Here is a 13,617-nt window from a genome sequence, read left to right on the forward strand (position 1 = left end):
CACTTATCCAACCAAGCTATGTCAGTTTTTATTTTTAATACATTTTCTACAAATTTTTCACTTGGAAGTTGTGGGGTAGGATGTGTAGATAAATGAAAAAAAAACTGTTTTAATTCCAGGCTATAAGGCAACAAAACATTTTGAAAGGCAATGTAGACTTTTTACAGACACTGTACATTCTTCACAGCAGAGTTAGTGAAAACCACACGCTCTGGTCTTTGTGTGGCTGACATATCTGCTGATCATTAAACTATCATTAAGGTAAGAACACTTCATGTCTACTAATGTCTACTAAACGTTTTAATTACTGCTTCATCAAATGCAGGCTACAACTACAAAAATATTATTAAACAAATATATTAGTAAGGTACATCCCTATCTGTAGAACCATGAAAAAAAAAAAAAAAAACCATAGTACTGCAACCGACTTCCACTGTATTCTGTATATGTAAACATGTAAGTGTGGCATACAGGACAGGGCAGGTTTCTCACAATGTACTTAGAGTCAAATACTCTCAACTTAAGTTTAATCAAATTTCTTAATGTACTTCCTTTGAGCACTAAAAAACTAAATTTAGCTAGGTAACCTCAGGGGGTCACGGCCAAATTCCAGGAGTAAGTAGGACCTGGTAATTTAAAACAGTATTTAGATATATAGATGGTACACCAAAAGTCTTTTTTCTTTCTCTCTGGAGAGCTGAGTTTGAATCCGACTCTTCCAATTCAGAGCACCTGGACCTCAATCACAGAGCAGAGAAGGCAAGCTCACCTTCTTCATTCTCATAGAAATGAACTTGAAAAACTATGGCCTTTTTCTAATATTGCCAAACCTACACTTCACAAATTCGTTTTTTTGGTCAGAGGGGAAATTATCCACTTACTAATGCAATGCCTAGGTGTGTTTTATCATAATTAAACACCTTGCAAAGTAATTTTTTAGATAAAGTACAACTAATATGTATTAAAAGAAAAAAAAAAGGTTAATTTGTATGAATATGAATTCAATCTTAATAAAATGCCTCCAATGAGGAATATGTAAATGATTCTGGACCGGTAATGAATTAATTATTGGTGAATTCACAAAGTTACTATATAAAACAATCCAAATGCTTTAGCATGCAGTTCAGCATGGTTTAGATAATATAAGTCCAAGATTTATGGTGATGATTTGTCTTTAATTACCATTATTTGCATGAAAACTGGTTTGCTGCTATATTTGCAAGTAATGCTGCAGATTGACTGATGAACTTGGTGATGTGCATAATATAAATTAGTCAATATCTTGATTGATATTAACTAACGTTAATTTGCACAGTATGTTTTTTTTTTTTTATTAATACTTGTCTCTGATTTGCCGCTTACCTGTGCATTTCTGTGATTTTACTTTGCTTTTACTATGTTTTACTGCTTTGCCATGCTTTCAGGAATAGAGCAAATCTAAAGTATTTCTGTCGCATATTTTATCACATATCCATACATTTGAGCATATTCGTAGTCCATTAAAATCATGCCTAGACATTCATATTTTTTCCATACTTTAACCTTTGGGATTACACAAAACCGATCATTAAACATTTACACGAACATTAAGTAAAGAATGAATGTTTAAGTTATACAGATACAGCTCAATATTATAGCTTACAGTATTACTGGCATGTTTGGATTTTGGTAAATCATTATCTGGAACTTCATCAAGGCATCATGCAAACAAATATATTCAGGAGATGGGAATTTAAATTGCTCACACAAAAATATTCTTTATAGGCGATACTAAAATATCCATACAATTCAAGGATTCTTACTTCAGTTCCTTTCGGAAGCAGATCTGTCTTTAACTGTTCGCTGCTGTCTTTGTATCAACGTTGACCGTAAGTAGCTCCATTTGAAATCTGTCCTTGTATATCTGATATACCAGCCATATGTGTTTATCTTGACAGCTTAAAAAGGTATCAGCATGGGAGATCAAGTAACATTTAAAGCAGCTCAGTTGATATTACCATCTCTTCTAAATGACAGCTCTCCGGTGTTCTTAAAGTGCCAAAACATAGTATTCTGAACATTCACTTTCAGCTTCTTTGATCCTTTTATACCATTGCTGCTAATTACAGCAAACTCACCTGAATGTGCCATAGAAATGTTGTGAAATGAATAGATGCAACTAAATAGCCTACTAAGCAGACAGGCTTGAATTAGTTCACACCCGAATTTGGTTTAACATAAATCAAATCCCATTGTTGATTATAGGTCAAAAGAATTTAAACTCAAATGTGTGCCCTTTAATAACTTTTGAGCCGTTTGATGGATTTGAAAAATGATATGCACTGTCCCCTGGGGTAGATCTCTTGATGTGGACCTTGGTGTTCCAGTCGCTTGTGCAGTTTTTGAGACAAGGCGGTTTGGAATTTTAAACTGATTTCTTTTTTTGTGGTAAAACACGTTAGGGTGACTGAGTATACCTGCGTTTGTTCATGTAAAAATATTAAATCAGTTCAAAAGTTATTCACATTTTCATCCCCCATTGTTTTCAATGGGATTTCCGCTTTTTTGGATAGATGTCTGATACAATATTGTTTTTGTCAGACCCTATTCTTTTGTCGTCAGAGGGTGGTTGGACAATCTAGGGACCAGTTAAATATTTTTGGCTCAATGTGTATGGGTGTACTTGTGTGTTACTGCTCGTTCTGTATCTCTCACTACACTGGCTCCATTCTCCCTGCCTGCCTGTCACGTCTATGTGTGAGGTGATTACATCACTGTTGGGGAGGGGCAGGAATGAAGCAGGAGCTTATAATGTAGGGTGCAGCACGTTTGCCTAGCACCCCAAAGATCACTGGATTGTAAACTGGTGAAAACTATTTTTTTTCTTCTTATATTCATTACACTTTTATACTAACATAATTTATTAGTTCCCCCATTAGGGGGTACACGAGAAAAATCCTGTAACTGCGGACAACACATTGTTTTTTACCACACGGTAGTACTTTGTGACTTCGCAATTGAATCAACAATGTTGAATCTCCTTTCAAATAAAACCACAGCGGTACTGGTGCACACTTCCTTTCTGTTGGTCAGAGGTTAACTCTATAAACACCCAGCCGGCTGCTGACAATGACTTGAGAGCGAACATGGGTAATTTACATATTTAAATATGTATGATGTTGCCTCCATTTAATATGTGTAGTATTTACTAAGTTTAGTTTCTGTAGTTTAAATGTTCAGTGTTAGTAGTTTAATCAGTTCAGTGTTTTATCTATTTTACGTTTTTAAATAACAGTTATTATTTAGTCATTTAGCAGACACTTTTATCCAAAGTGACTTACAGAGATTTGGGTCTGAACTATGCATCACAACTGCTGCTGCAGAGTCACTTACATAGGACTTTGGTTTTATGTCACAAAGAGGTTAAGTGCTTGCTCAGGGTCACACATGGTGAGAAAGTGGGTGGGACTGTACCTGGAACCTCCTGGTAACAAGCCCCTTTCTTCATTGAGTTGAGCAGGCAGCTGGGCCGCCCTACTTTAGAGAGTGAAATCACTCACTTATTCTGCACTGGCTCTGAGGTGACATGACTTATCTTTGCAATGCTTTATGTGTTTTTTCATTATTAACTCCTTTGTTGTGTGATAGCATTACCCTATGCCTCCACACCAGTAATTATTAATAAAAGCAAAACCACAGCAGTAATATTATTACAAAAACGGAATCACAGGATTAAAAAAAAAAAAAAATCCCTAAATCCTGGCATTGGGAAAAGATTGGGATTCCCCAATCCAGATCTATTGAGTGTGTTCATATCATACAGTGAGTGCCCATCAACAAGCTTTAATTGTCTTAAAGCTGATTAACACGAACAGACTACTGCACTAAACACTTTAACATGTAAGCATTTCGCTAAAAGACTGCATGATTGTCACAAAGACGGCTGGAGTGGAGGATGTCAGACCAGAAACAGGAACCAGGAAATAAACAAAGAGAGGTGGAGTTTGGTGAAGCTGAGCGAATGGTCTCGCTCAGCATTTAATAATGAAGAAACGGACAGAAAATAAAAGGTTGCAAGACAAACAAAAACACAGGATATGGCAAATTCGGCAAATTAAAGCGACAAACAAAATGGACTAACACTAAACAAACATGGTGAGCTGATATTTTTAACTACTATTATTATTCCTATTATTATTACCTCCGTCTCCAATCCCATTCTCGGCTCACCGAACACACAAAATACACACAGGGGCGGGCACTTTGCCACAGTGATATAAATATCTCCTTCTACTTTCAACAAATTAACTTTTGGAAATATTCATTTCAAAACAATGCGCTGGATTCGATACCGCACAAGACACACATAGCATTTTACATAGTCTCAGTTCAAGCCTATATTTGTAGCTTTTTAAAAAATCTGTTTTCTCTCTACACTTCTGCAGACTAGATTATTTGGAAAGAGGTACAGGGACTAAAAAGTTTGAAAACCACTGGTATAGTGAGATGTTTTTATATGTGTGACTGTGACAGGGTCTTCCTCGGGTCACACGCGTGGGTCGCCGCTGTTCAAGCATACAGAGAGACTGAGGTTGGTGTTGAAACGCCGGCACAGGCGCGCAGGATTTATTAACAACAAAAAGAAAGTGAAAGTAAAATAAAGGCGGTCATGTGACGTTACCAGCGATGGTAACGCACAGAGGACAGATACAGAAAACCGTACAAAAAGTGCAAAATAAAACACAATACACCAAACTATAACTCAAAAGGTGCCGTGAAAACGGCAGGCCTTGCAGCAGCCCCGATCACAGCGATCAACATGCTTTTATATTGACGCTCCGCTGAGACACGCCCACCTGCCTGCTGGAACAGCTGATTGCTTTCAGCTGCTGCTCCACGCAGACCGGTAATCGTCCCCAGCGGAGCGCCACAGCAGCTAAACAATTAAATCAATTGTAACAATTAACACAAAAACATACAATAAACTACATATTTCACTGTGCAAGGCTTACGCTTTGCCACAGTGACCCATAACACTAATGTTCTAGTTTATTAGAAAACATGCACCTTTACCATAAAATCCACACAAGGTTATACGGACTATCGTTGATTTGCACTTAAACTTTTTTCTCTTAATTTTCAGGACTCATTCCCATACCCTCAGGACCCCGGTAACCTGACTCAGGTAAGTTTAATTTACATTCTGTTTACATTGCTAGTCACAGCAGATAAACAGCATATATGTTAGATTCCTGTAAACTGTGTTAAATGCATGTTTTGTTATACAGCATTGTGATGGAGTATGGGAATATTCTCCATCACAACTTCTTTTCATATGAACCCTGTGTGGAATTCTCAGAGGTCCCCAAAGAAAATAAAGCGGAATCCTGCAGCACATTGTAAGTGCAACAATGAGTGCATCAAAGAGCAGTCAGCTTGTAATACAGCATCTGCCAATGCTAGCATATCCCCTGGAATTTATTTTTCAATTGATCAATCCATGATTGATTTATGCCATACTTTATCCTTAAGCTAATGATGTACCTAGAAATCTATGTTATACCAATTTTAGATTTACTTCTTTAAAGCTGTTATAATTAAAATATATTTAAATAGACACAAAAGCAGAGTATGTCCTTGTAAATAACATGTTTAAAAAGTAAAAAAAAGAAGGTCAAAACCTACATTTCTCTTTTTACATGAAATAGCTATTGTAGTTGACAATTTAGAAGATCTGGTTGGGGAATTACAGACATACGTCATAGTCTAAAAAAGTGTATTTTGTTTATGAAATGCCAAAAGTAGGCATTAGTGTTTACTTGGTAGCACATATATAATGGTGTGTAGAGATTTAATAAATGGCAGGAGTCCTTATAAATAACATAAAGGCTGAGTCCTCACTGCATTATTTCTTTCTGCAAGCACCTATCAACCTCATTTATTTTTATTATTTTATTTGTTTGGGGATTCATTTTGTATAATAGCATATGTCCACATCCTCTGCTCCTCAAACTGACATAGCATCAACACATAGATATGCACTGTGGTTATTGAGATTTGTGCAAATAAAAAGCATATTAACTCTTTGGCTTCTGCTATAGAGATAGCAAGGGGCTTCTGCAGTTCAAACACAATATGCAAGGAATTATGCAAGATACATTTCCCTATCAATCTCAAAATGTCAACCATTACAAGTTGGGAAATTACCTTTATGTCACATGGCTTGAGCACATATTCGAATAGCTGCCTGATGGGCCCGCTGTGATCACATATCTGCTGCATTATGGAACAAACCATCGGCATTTGATTCCTCACTCCAACCTGAGCAGACGTGTCTCCACTCTGTTCTCGTGAGAATCTCTTTCTGTTCAAAACTGTTTAGGCAAGTTATTACATTGCGTATTCCTCCTCAGAAGTTGGCTTGCCCCTTCCTTTGGATGTGACTGTAGTTCTTTTTCTACAAGCAAGGCTTTTGGCTGCTTTGGCTCACTGCAACAGCTTGTGTATACATTTCCCAACTCGTAAGGGTTGGCATTTCGAGGTTGAAAGGGAACGTTGGGTTACGAGTTTAACCCTGGTCCCCTGAAAAAGAAATGTCGAGCATTAATTTTCCGTCACTAGCTCGCCTTCATTGCCATTTCAGAATCAAATGGCAAAGGTTTGTTCCATAATGCAGCAGATATGTGATCACAGCGGACCTTTCAGGCAGCTTTTTGAATATGTGCTCATGTCATGTGACACAAGGGTCATTTCAATTTCAGCGAACAAGGGTTACGATGTTACCACATCACTACATGTGAATAAAGAGAGGAAAAGGGGCCATTGGCTTGACAGCAAGACTGGAGGTTATCCATTAATCTTCAGACCTCCTGATAAGAAAGTCAGTTGCAGTGATGAAGCAATACTGAAGTAGAGCATTTAAAAACAATTGGGGAAAACAATTGATAGCAATGTATAAAACAATCTAAGATGTGTTCCAATGCAGCTATTTATAAACAGTATCTAAACAGTAGAGTGAGGGTTCTACAATAAACAAAATGAATATAGATAACTTTTTCTCAAAAGGAATGTACATACTGATGGCCTTTTGATGCCCACTAGGCAACACTAACAAGGGCATTTGCTATGAAACTGTACCCCATTCTGGAGACCCATTAATGGCACTTCAGTGGCCACACATCCCTCAGGATGTGTTGGGTTAGTTCTTACTATAATTACTGAGAATTCATTTTGTAATACATTCTTAAAGAAGAGTATTCTATAACTGGTTCTGGTAACACTAAAGCCTTTCTCTCTACTATTTAAATAAGTGAACATTGCACTTTTATGGTAAATATGGTTAAAAAATACTTTGAACTGAATGAATGTGTTTTTATAGAAAATGTATCAAATGTATGCAACATGTATAAATCAGCAGTTACAATATCTGTTCTAAGGTCAGTAATAACAGAGTACAGAATGGCAGGTTATAGCAATGCTCAGTTCACTTAACGCTCGCCCAAAAAGTATTTTACATTTCTTGTTTTATCGTGTTTTTAGGTTGGTTATATACCCTGCCAGGAATGACATAAGCAAAAAAATAAAAAAATAAATCATGTATATGAGTTTGTTTTTTGTTTTTTAAGTGACAAGAAATATTGCTTTAAAATTGGCCTTAACAGTAAAATAAAGTGGTGACATGTTATTGGTCTTTCTGATGCCTTTTGAATGTATATTTTACACACTGTATCCTTAATTTCAATAAAACTATAGGCTAGTCTTGAGCTATCCTAAGTAATTACACTATTAATTCAGAAAAGGAAAATTGGGTTCAGAATGCATTAGGGTCTTCATTACTTTAATGAAAAGTCAATACCAGCTGCTCCCACAGGCAATGCACTTTTCTAAGAGAAAGGAAGCGGTCAGGTGCAAACAATGAATTATCAAACTCTGTTTTGCATAATAGCTGCCTCTATCTTTCAAAAGTTCATAACATAGAATTAACAACTCTGGTCTTTTGAAAGTTGTGGGCTCTTCATATCCCTTTACATAATGTCTTTATCCTTAATATAATTTCATTAACAAAGCAGCTTCTCACCCTATAAAAAGTAGGTACCATTTTATAACTGCTTGTATCAGAAATTATTCTTTTCAGGTTGCTTTCAGGTTGCTTGGTGGGGCTGCCTAGTTTGATTCAAAGCTAACTGACCTAAACTACAACACACTTATGACCCTTTACATCGCCATGCTTAGCTATTTATGAATCACAGGTTGAGTGTGTGATGGAGAGGGCTTGTAGCATTGCTTCCTCTAGGTAAACCCTGGATTGCTGATAAGATCATTTCAGTAATCAGTATACTATAAAGCAGGCTGGCAGTGCAATCCCAGATCAATGAAATAATGTAATAAGCATTATCAGAGACCTGGCTAACCATACAAGCTATAAATGTTTACACTGGTTTCAAATGTGGTGTGGCAGATTAGGGGGATGAGAGGTAGTGGGGGCACTACAATCCCCAGAATGCCACGGGAGTGAGCCAGAAGGAGGTTCACCTGGTTCTAAGTTTAATTAGAGACACCTGCCTGTGAATAGCAGGCAGGTATCTCAAAGGAATAGAAATGTTTGTTCAAGGCAGTACAAAATGTTTGTTCCTGAAAGAAAAGAGAAAAGTACTGAAAGAAAATACTGAAAGAAAAACGTTGAATTTTTAAATAAGTTGCAGTAAGATAGTAGCTTATTTCATGTTTTTGTTCTGAATTAAGTTAACAGGATGAATGTGATTTAAGATGTAGATTCATGATCTACTGTATTGAATAATTGTCCTGTAAGATTTTTTTTTCCCCCCCGAGGTAAAGAAAGGATTATGAAGATTCTAGAGCGTGCGTGCCCAATCCTGGTCATGGAGGGCCGATGTCCTCCTGGCTTTTGTTCCAAATGTCCCCTAAATTACTTAATTGGACCAATCAAGCACTTATTAGAAGATTAATTGTTCCAATTAAGCAATTTAGTGTACAGTTGGAACAAAAACCATGAGGGACACCGGCCCTCCAGGACCAGGATTGGGCACCCCTGTTCTAGAGGTTCAACTTCAATCCAATCCTTCAAGCTTCTTCGGTGAGGATCAACCTTACCTACAAATACACTGTTTCCATATTCCGTAGGTGGTAGGAACAATTGAACAAAGTGCACAAAGACTTTTAAAATTTATTTTGATACTTTATTATTTGTTTTGTCCCAAGTGAGAGCACATTAATGTGCATTTGTTGAAATTCTGTATTGTGCTGAAATATAAAAAAAGAAAAGATTTGGCAAAATAATCACATGAGTCTTGTTGTTTATTTAAATTGTATTCTAACCATTCTAATTCTCCTTGAAGCATTGGACCCACAGGGTACAGCTGAAGCAGACAACCCGTCTCCTTTGAACCTAGGAATTAGATTAAGATTTGATGTCCCTATAACAAATAAAACCTGCTTATCCTTAAAAGTTTAAGTAAAAGGGGGCAGTACGTTGTTACACAATACTTTGCATAATAATAATATTCAGAATTATTATTTTAAAGGAAGTCCTAGTAACCTTGTGCAGTGCTGTTTCTTGTAAAACATTCACTTAACTCCCTTCTACTTTTATGAGGGGCGAAAGAGACAAGCACGTACATACAGTTTACATAGCCCACTCACCTGCCTGGTTGGTGGTCACATTGAGAGCAACAAACTGCCTGGGAAGCGAGGTGAGCTCTGTGACCCCATTGACAGCCTCAACCTCAAAGGTGTAGTTTGTGTGTGCCAGAAGGTCCACCACCATCACTGAGGTGTTGCGGAGCCCCATCTGCTGGGGGAGGAACCTGGAGTGGCTGCCACATTCCTCACACTGCTGGGTGTCTGAGCGGCACTTCTTACATACTATGTTATAGGTGACATCTTTCCTGCCACCGCTGTCAGCAGGAGCAGTCCATTCCAGGAATACACTGGTCTCGTTGACATTGGAGATTGCACTGCGAGGTGCTGATGGAGGTCCTGGTTGTAAAAAATAAATAAATAGATAAAATTAGAATTATATTGACTTGTCAGGTCTGAAATATTAAAGTACATCTGTTAGAACTGAACAGATGACACTGTTATTATAAATGCTTAAATAGAGTGTACTGTAACTGGCTCGATTCTACAACGAACTCTTTCAGCACTTCACACCTGTGTGCAGGCCTGGAAAAGATAACACCAACTGCCCAGGTGGAATAGGAGAGATAACACCAAAAACAAAAACAACAGAGCAGAAAAAAAACTAATCAAATAATGCAGATTTGACATGTCTCTCTGCCCATTTGGATTTATTTTTCAGGAGAAGACAATGGAACTAAATAATGAAGGTAGTCTGTACAAGCACTTAGACCCATATTCATAAAAGATGGCGATCATTTCCGGCCAGTAAAATAAATTACCGGGCAGTATTTAAAACTTGAATTATAAAACTACATGCTGGTTATTTTACCGGCCGGTAACCAGATGTGATTTTCCGTCACAGATAGTTAGAGATATTTTATGTAACCAATTGTCAGAGGTATACAAATGAGCCATATCCCCTACTTAAGACGTCAATGACATACACCATCTGTTTACATCATCATGTTATAGCTACGGAACATGTCTGGAGGCACGCAGGTTGTCTGAAATATCAAGATGCCAGTTTTAAAAATAATAATTGCACACCCAGGTGCTGTACATGAGTGACAGGTTAAGTGCAGTATACACTTTTTGATTAATAATAAATTATAGCTTATATGCACATGCCTTCCTAAAAATAAACTGTAACCACCAAAAATGTAACGTGTTGTCACATCTATTGATATTTTTCTTTTGGTTGAGAAGGAAAGGATCCTCTCATGTTAGCACACGTTTCCTTTGCAGCGCACAAGAACGTCAGCAAACTCCAGTTACTTTTCTTATAATATTATGCTTACAACTTTTGTTTGAATGACAAATGGCACAGAAAGACAGCACCACACAGTTACACTAAGATATAAGTAATTGTTAAATGGCAGAAAAACCGCCTTACTTGTTACTGTATTCCCTCAGTTTGCAAATACCTGCACAATTCATTCAAATACAATACATACAATAACATCTCAAATCTGTTTCTCATACAGAATACCTTACCATACAACAAGCTTCCTTTAAACTGAAATAAACAAATACAGCTAGATTGAAAAATCCTGCCTGTCACACAATAGTACTCAATTTCATAGCAAAATCAGATTAGAAAACAAAAATGTATTTTTCAATATACAGCTATGGCCAAAAGTTTTGCTGCTTTAATTTAAAAACGTGATTAGCCTTCATATCCAACATTTGTATTGTTACCACAATCTCTTAGGGATTAAGTCATTGTTGTTTATTAATGCAAACAAATAAATAAGCAAGACCACTCTCCCTTATTTCCACAGTATTGAACATTGATATTACTTCTTTAAAAAAGTACAGTATGTGCAAGCCTAGACTGACATGTTAAAGAAGGTAGCTTGCAATAAGGCATTCAGCACCCCCTCTTTAAAAATTGTTCCAGCGCCACTGTTTCCAAATGCAAAAAAATGTATTCTTTGCCTAAAATTATGCTGTGTATAAACTCTCCCCCTTCTCCTTCAACTTTCATGTGTTTTCTCTATGATAGTAGCAGGATCCTAACATAGGATCCATGTTGAAAGTCACTCTTTTTATATTGGTGGATAGTAGTATTTGCTTTCTGTCTGCTTCAGAATGGTCATCTGGTGGAAGTTTGAAGTATCCACCACTTTGGTCTTTGGAAAATATGTACAGATTCTTAGATCATTATATACAGGCAAAAAAAAAAACATCCGAATAACAAATGAACCAAACTAGTGGATAGATTCTTGCCGTGTTTTATACAGTTTTACAAAATATTCAACCAGTGGGAGAAACAGAGGCGCAGAAAATATAGCCATTTTAGGCATAACCATAAAATCATTATGCACAGCTGACTATATGCTAATGGAAGAGGATAAACACTGTAATACAAAAGTGTCTTAACATCTTTGCGTAGACCTACAGTATGCATTGCATTAGTCCCTTCACTAACCTGTGCAGAACAATAAGAATGACATATTGTTCCTTCATGAGATATTCCACATATTCTTACTTGTGCAGGCCATGTTGGTCGGATCAGTGTCCCTCCTAAAGTAGCTGTCCTCGCATTCACAGGAGGTGGATGCCTCGACGTGTGTGTAGCTGTGTGGAGGACACTTACTGCAAGTTAGGCTCTGAGGGGAGGCCCTGAAGAATCCGGGTCTACAGACTGTAGAATAAAAAAAAGACTAATGTTAAAAGAAGAAGCCATTTATTTTTTCCAAAAAAACTGTTGTGCCATAAGCACATGGATGTTATGATTGAAGTCTCAAGGTTTACCCTCGTTTTTTAACAATATTGAGAGTCTCACGGTCGTGCATTGGATTCTCACTGCATAAGTTTGTTATTGTGAGGTTGCGAAACCCTTTATACATGATACAGTGGTAAATCCAATATAACTGTCCAAGATTATTATTTCAATTTGGGGGAGTGGGGGGGGGGGTGTCACCATGAAGAGGTGTACATTACCATTCTATATTCCTGTACTCCACCCTTACTCCAAAGATAGAATTGCCTCGTTGTCTCAAACTGACGGTTTGTCTGCGCAAGCATTCTATTTCTGTACACAGCACGTCATTACTCTGGCAGAGTTGAAGGAGGGGCTGTCAGACTGTCATTGTCTCTTTCACGCACAAATTACCACAGAAATAAAAAAGAAATGGACATCAACGAGAATTTAATTATTAAACTAAAAAAAAAATATAATGTTCTTTATGATGCCAGTGTCAGTGGTTATAAAGACAATAAAAAGAAAGACATATGGTAAGAAATAACAGAACAATTGGAAATTGATGGTATGTCTATCGCTCTTTATTTCACCTTAATTTTAGTCAATGTGATGAGAGTGCCACACATTGGTTTTGTATTTCTGTAAAATTATGATTCTTTGTTTAAATAATGTTGACCAATAGTAATAATTCACATTCACACACAAACTGAAGATTTCACTTATAATGAAAATCAATAAAAATAGTATATTAAACTAATTTTCTTAGTATTTGCAAAGAAATATGTAGCTGTATTATTTTTGAATAATTTACATGTTAAACCAGATCACGTATAAACATTCACTGTTAAATGTAATTTTTTAGCGTGTGTTATTTGTTTTTTCTCCACAAAAGGAGCAAAAGCAGCCAGTATTGTCCTCTCATGATTAGCTGGTGTTGTTTTTGTTTATGTACTCGTGCTGTATTTGTGTTGTTTGCTCCGCTCCTGGTGTGCACAAGTCTACTCAGTGACGTAGCTGTGAGCCACGTGCAAAATCTTGATCCGTCACCAGCAAACCCCCCCCCCCCCCTTTCCAAAGAAGAAAAAAGCCCATATCCAATTCCAGGTTTCGTCCCCAGCAGGGGTCTCACTGGTATGAACACTTATGGGTTGACATGTCTGTAACAGATGTAGAAAGTTTTAGCAATCCACAATTGTGATGTCACGCTTTTACAAGCTTTATTTTAGTGTACTGCTATAACCCCTTTTCATTAATCAGTCTAGGCTAACCATCTTAATTTACTACTAAATTAA

General features: G+C 37.0%; 1 protein-coding gene across 4 annotated transcripts in view; it reads right to left on the reverse strand.

The window, feature by feature from the left end:
• LOC121319734 (ephrin type-A receptor 5-like) overlaps positions 1 to 13,617 on the reverse strand; it is a 189,083-nt gene that overhangs the window by 78,657 nt on the left and 96,809 nt on the right. For 3 of the 4 annotated variants that reach the window (XM_041257486.1, XM_041257478.1, XM_041257507.1), the window contains exons 4-5: positions 12,110 to 12,265; positions 9,640 to 9,975 (exon numbers count right to left, since the gene is read on the reverse strand). In XM_041257486.1, the coding sequence (XP_041113420.1) occupies positions 9,640 to 9,975; positions 12,110 to 12,265 (492 nt within the window). Of the gene's footprint in view, positions 1 to 9,186; positions 9,241 to 9,639; positions 9,976 to 12,109; positions 12,266 to 13,617 lie in introns of those variants that run through there. The other variant, XM_041257496.1, reaches the window with a different exon arrangement.

Source organism: Polyodon spathula, chromosome 1, assembly GCF_017654505.1.
Source record: "Polyodon spathula isolate WHYD16114869_AA chromosome 1, ASM1765450v1, whole genome shotgun sequence".
In the NCBI taxonomy this organism is placed as follows: Eukaryota; Metazoa; Chordata; class Actinopteri; order Acipenseriformes; family Polyodontidae; genus Polyodon; species Polyodon spathula.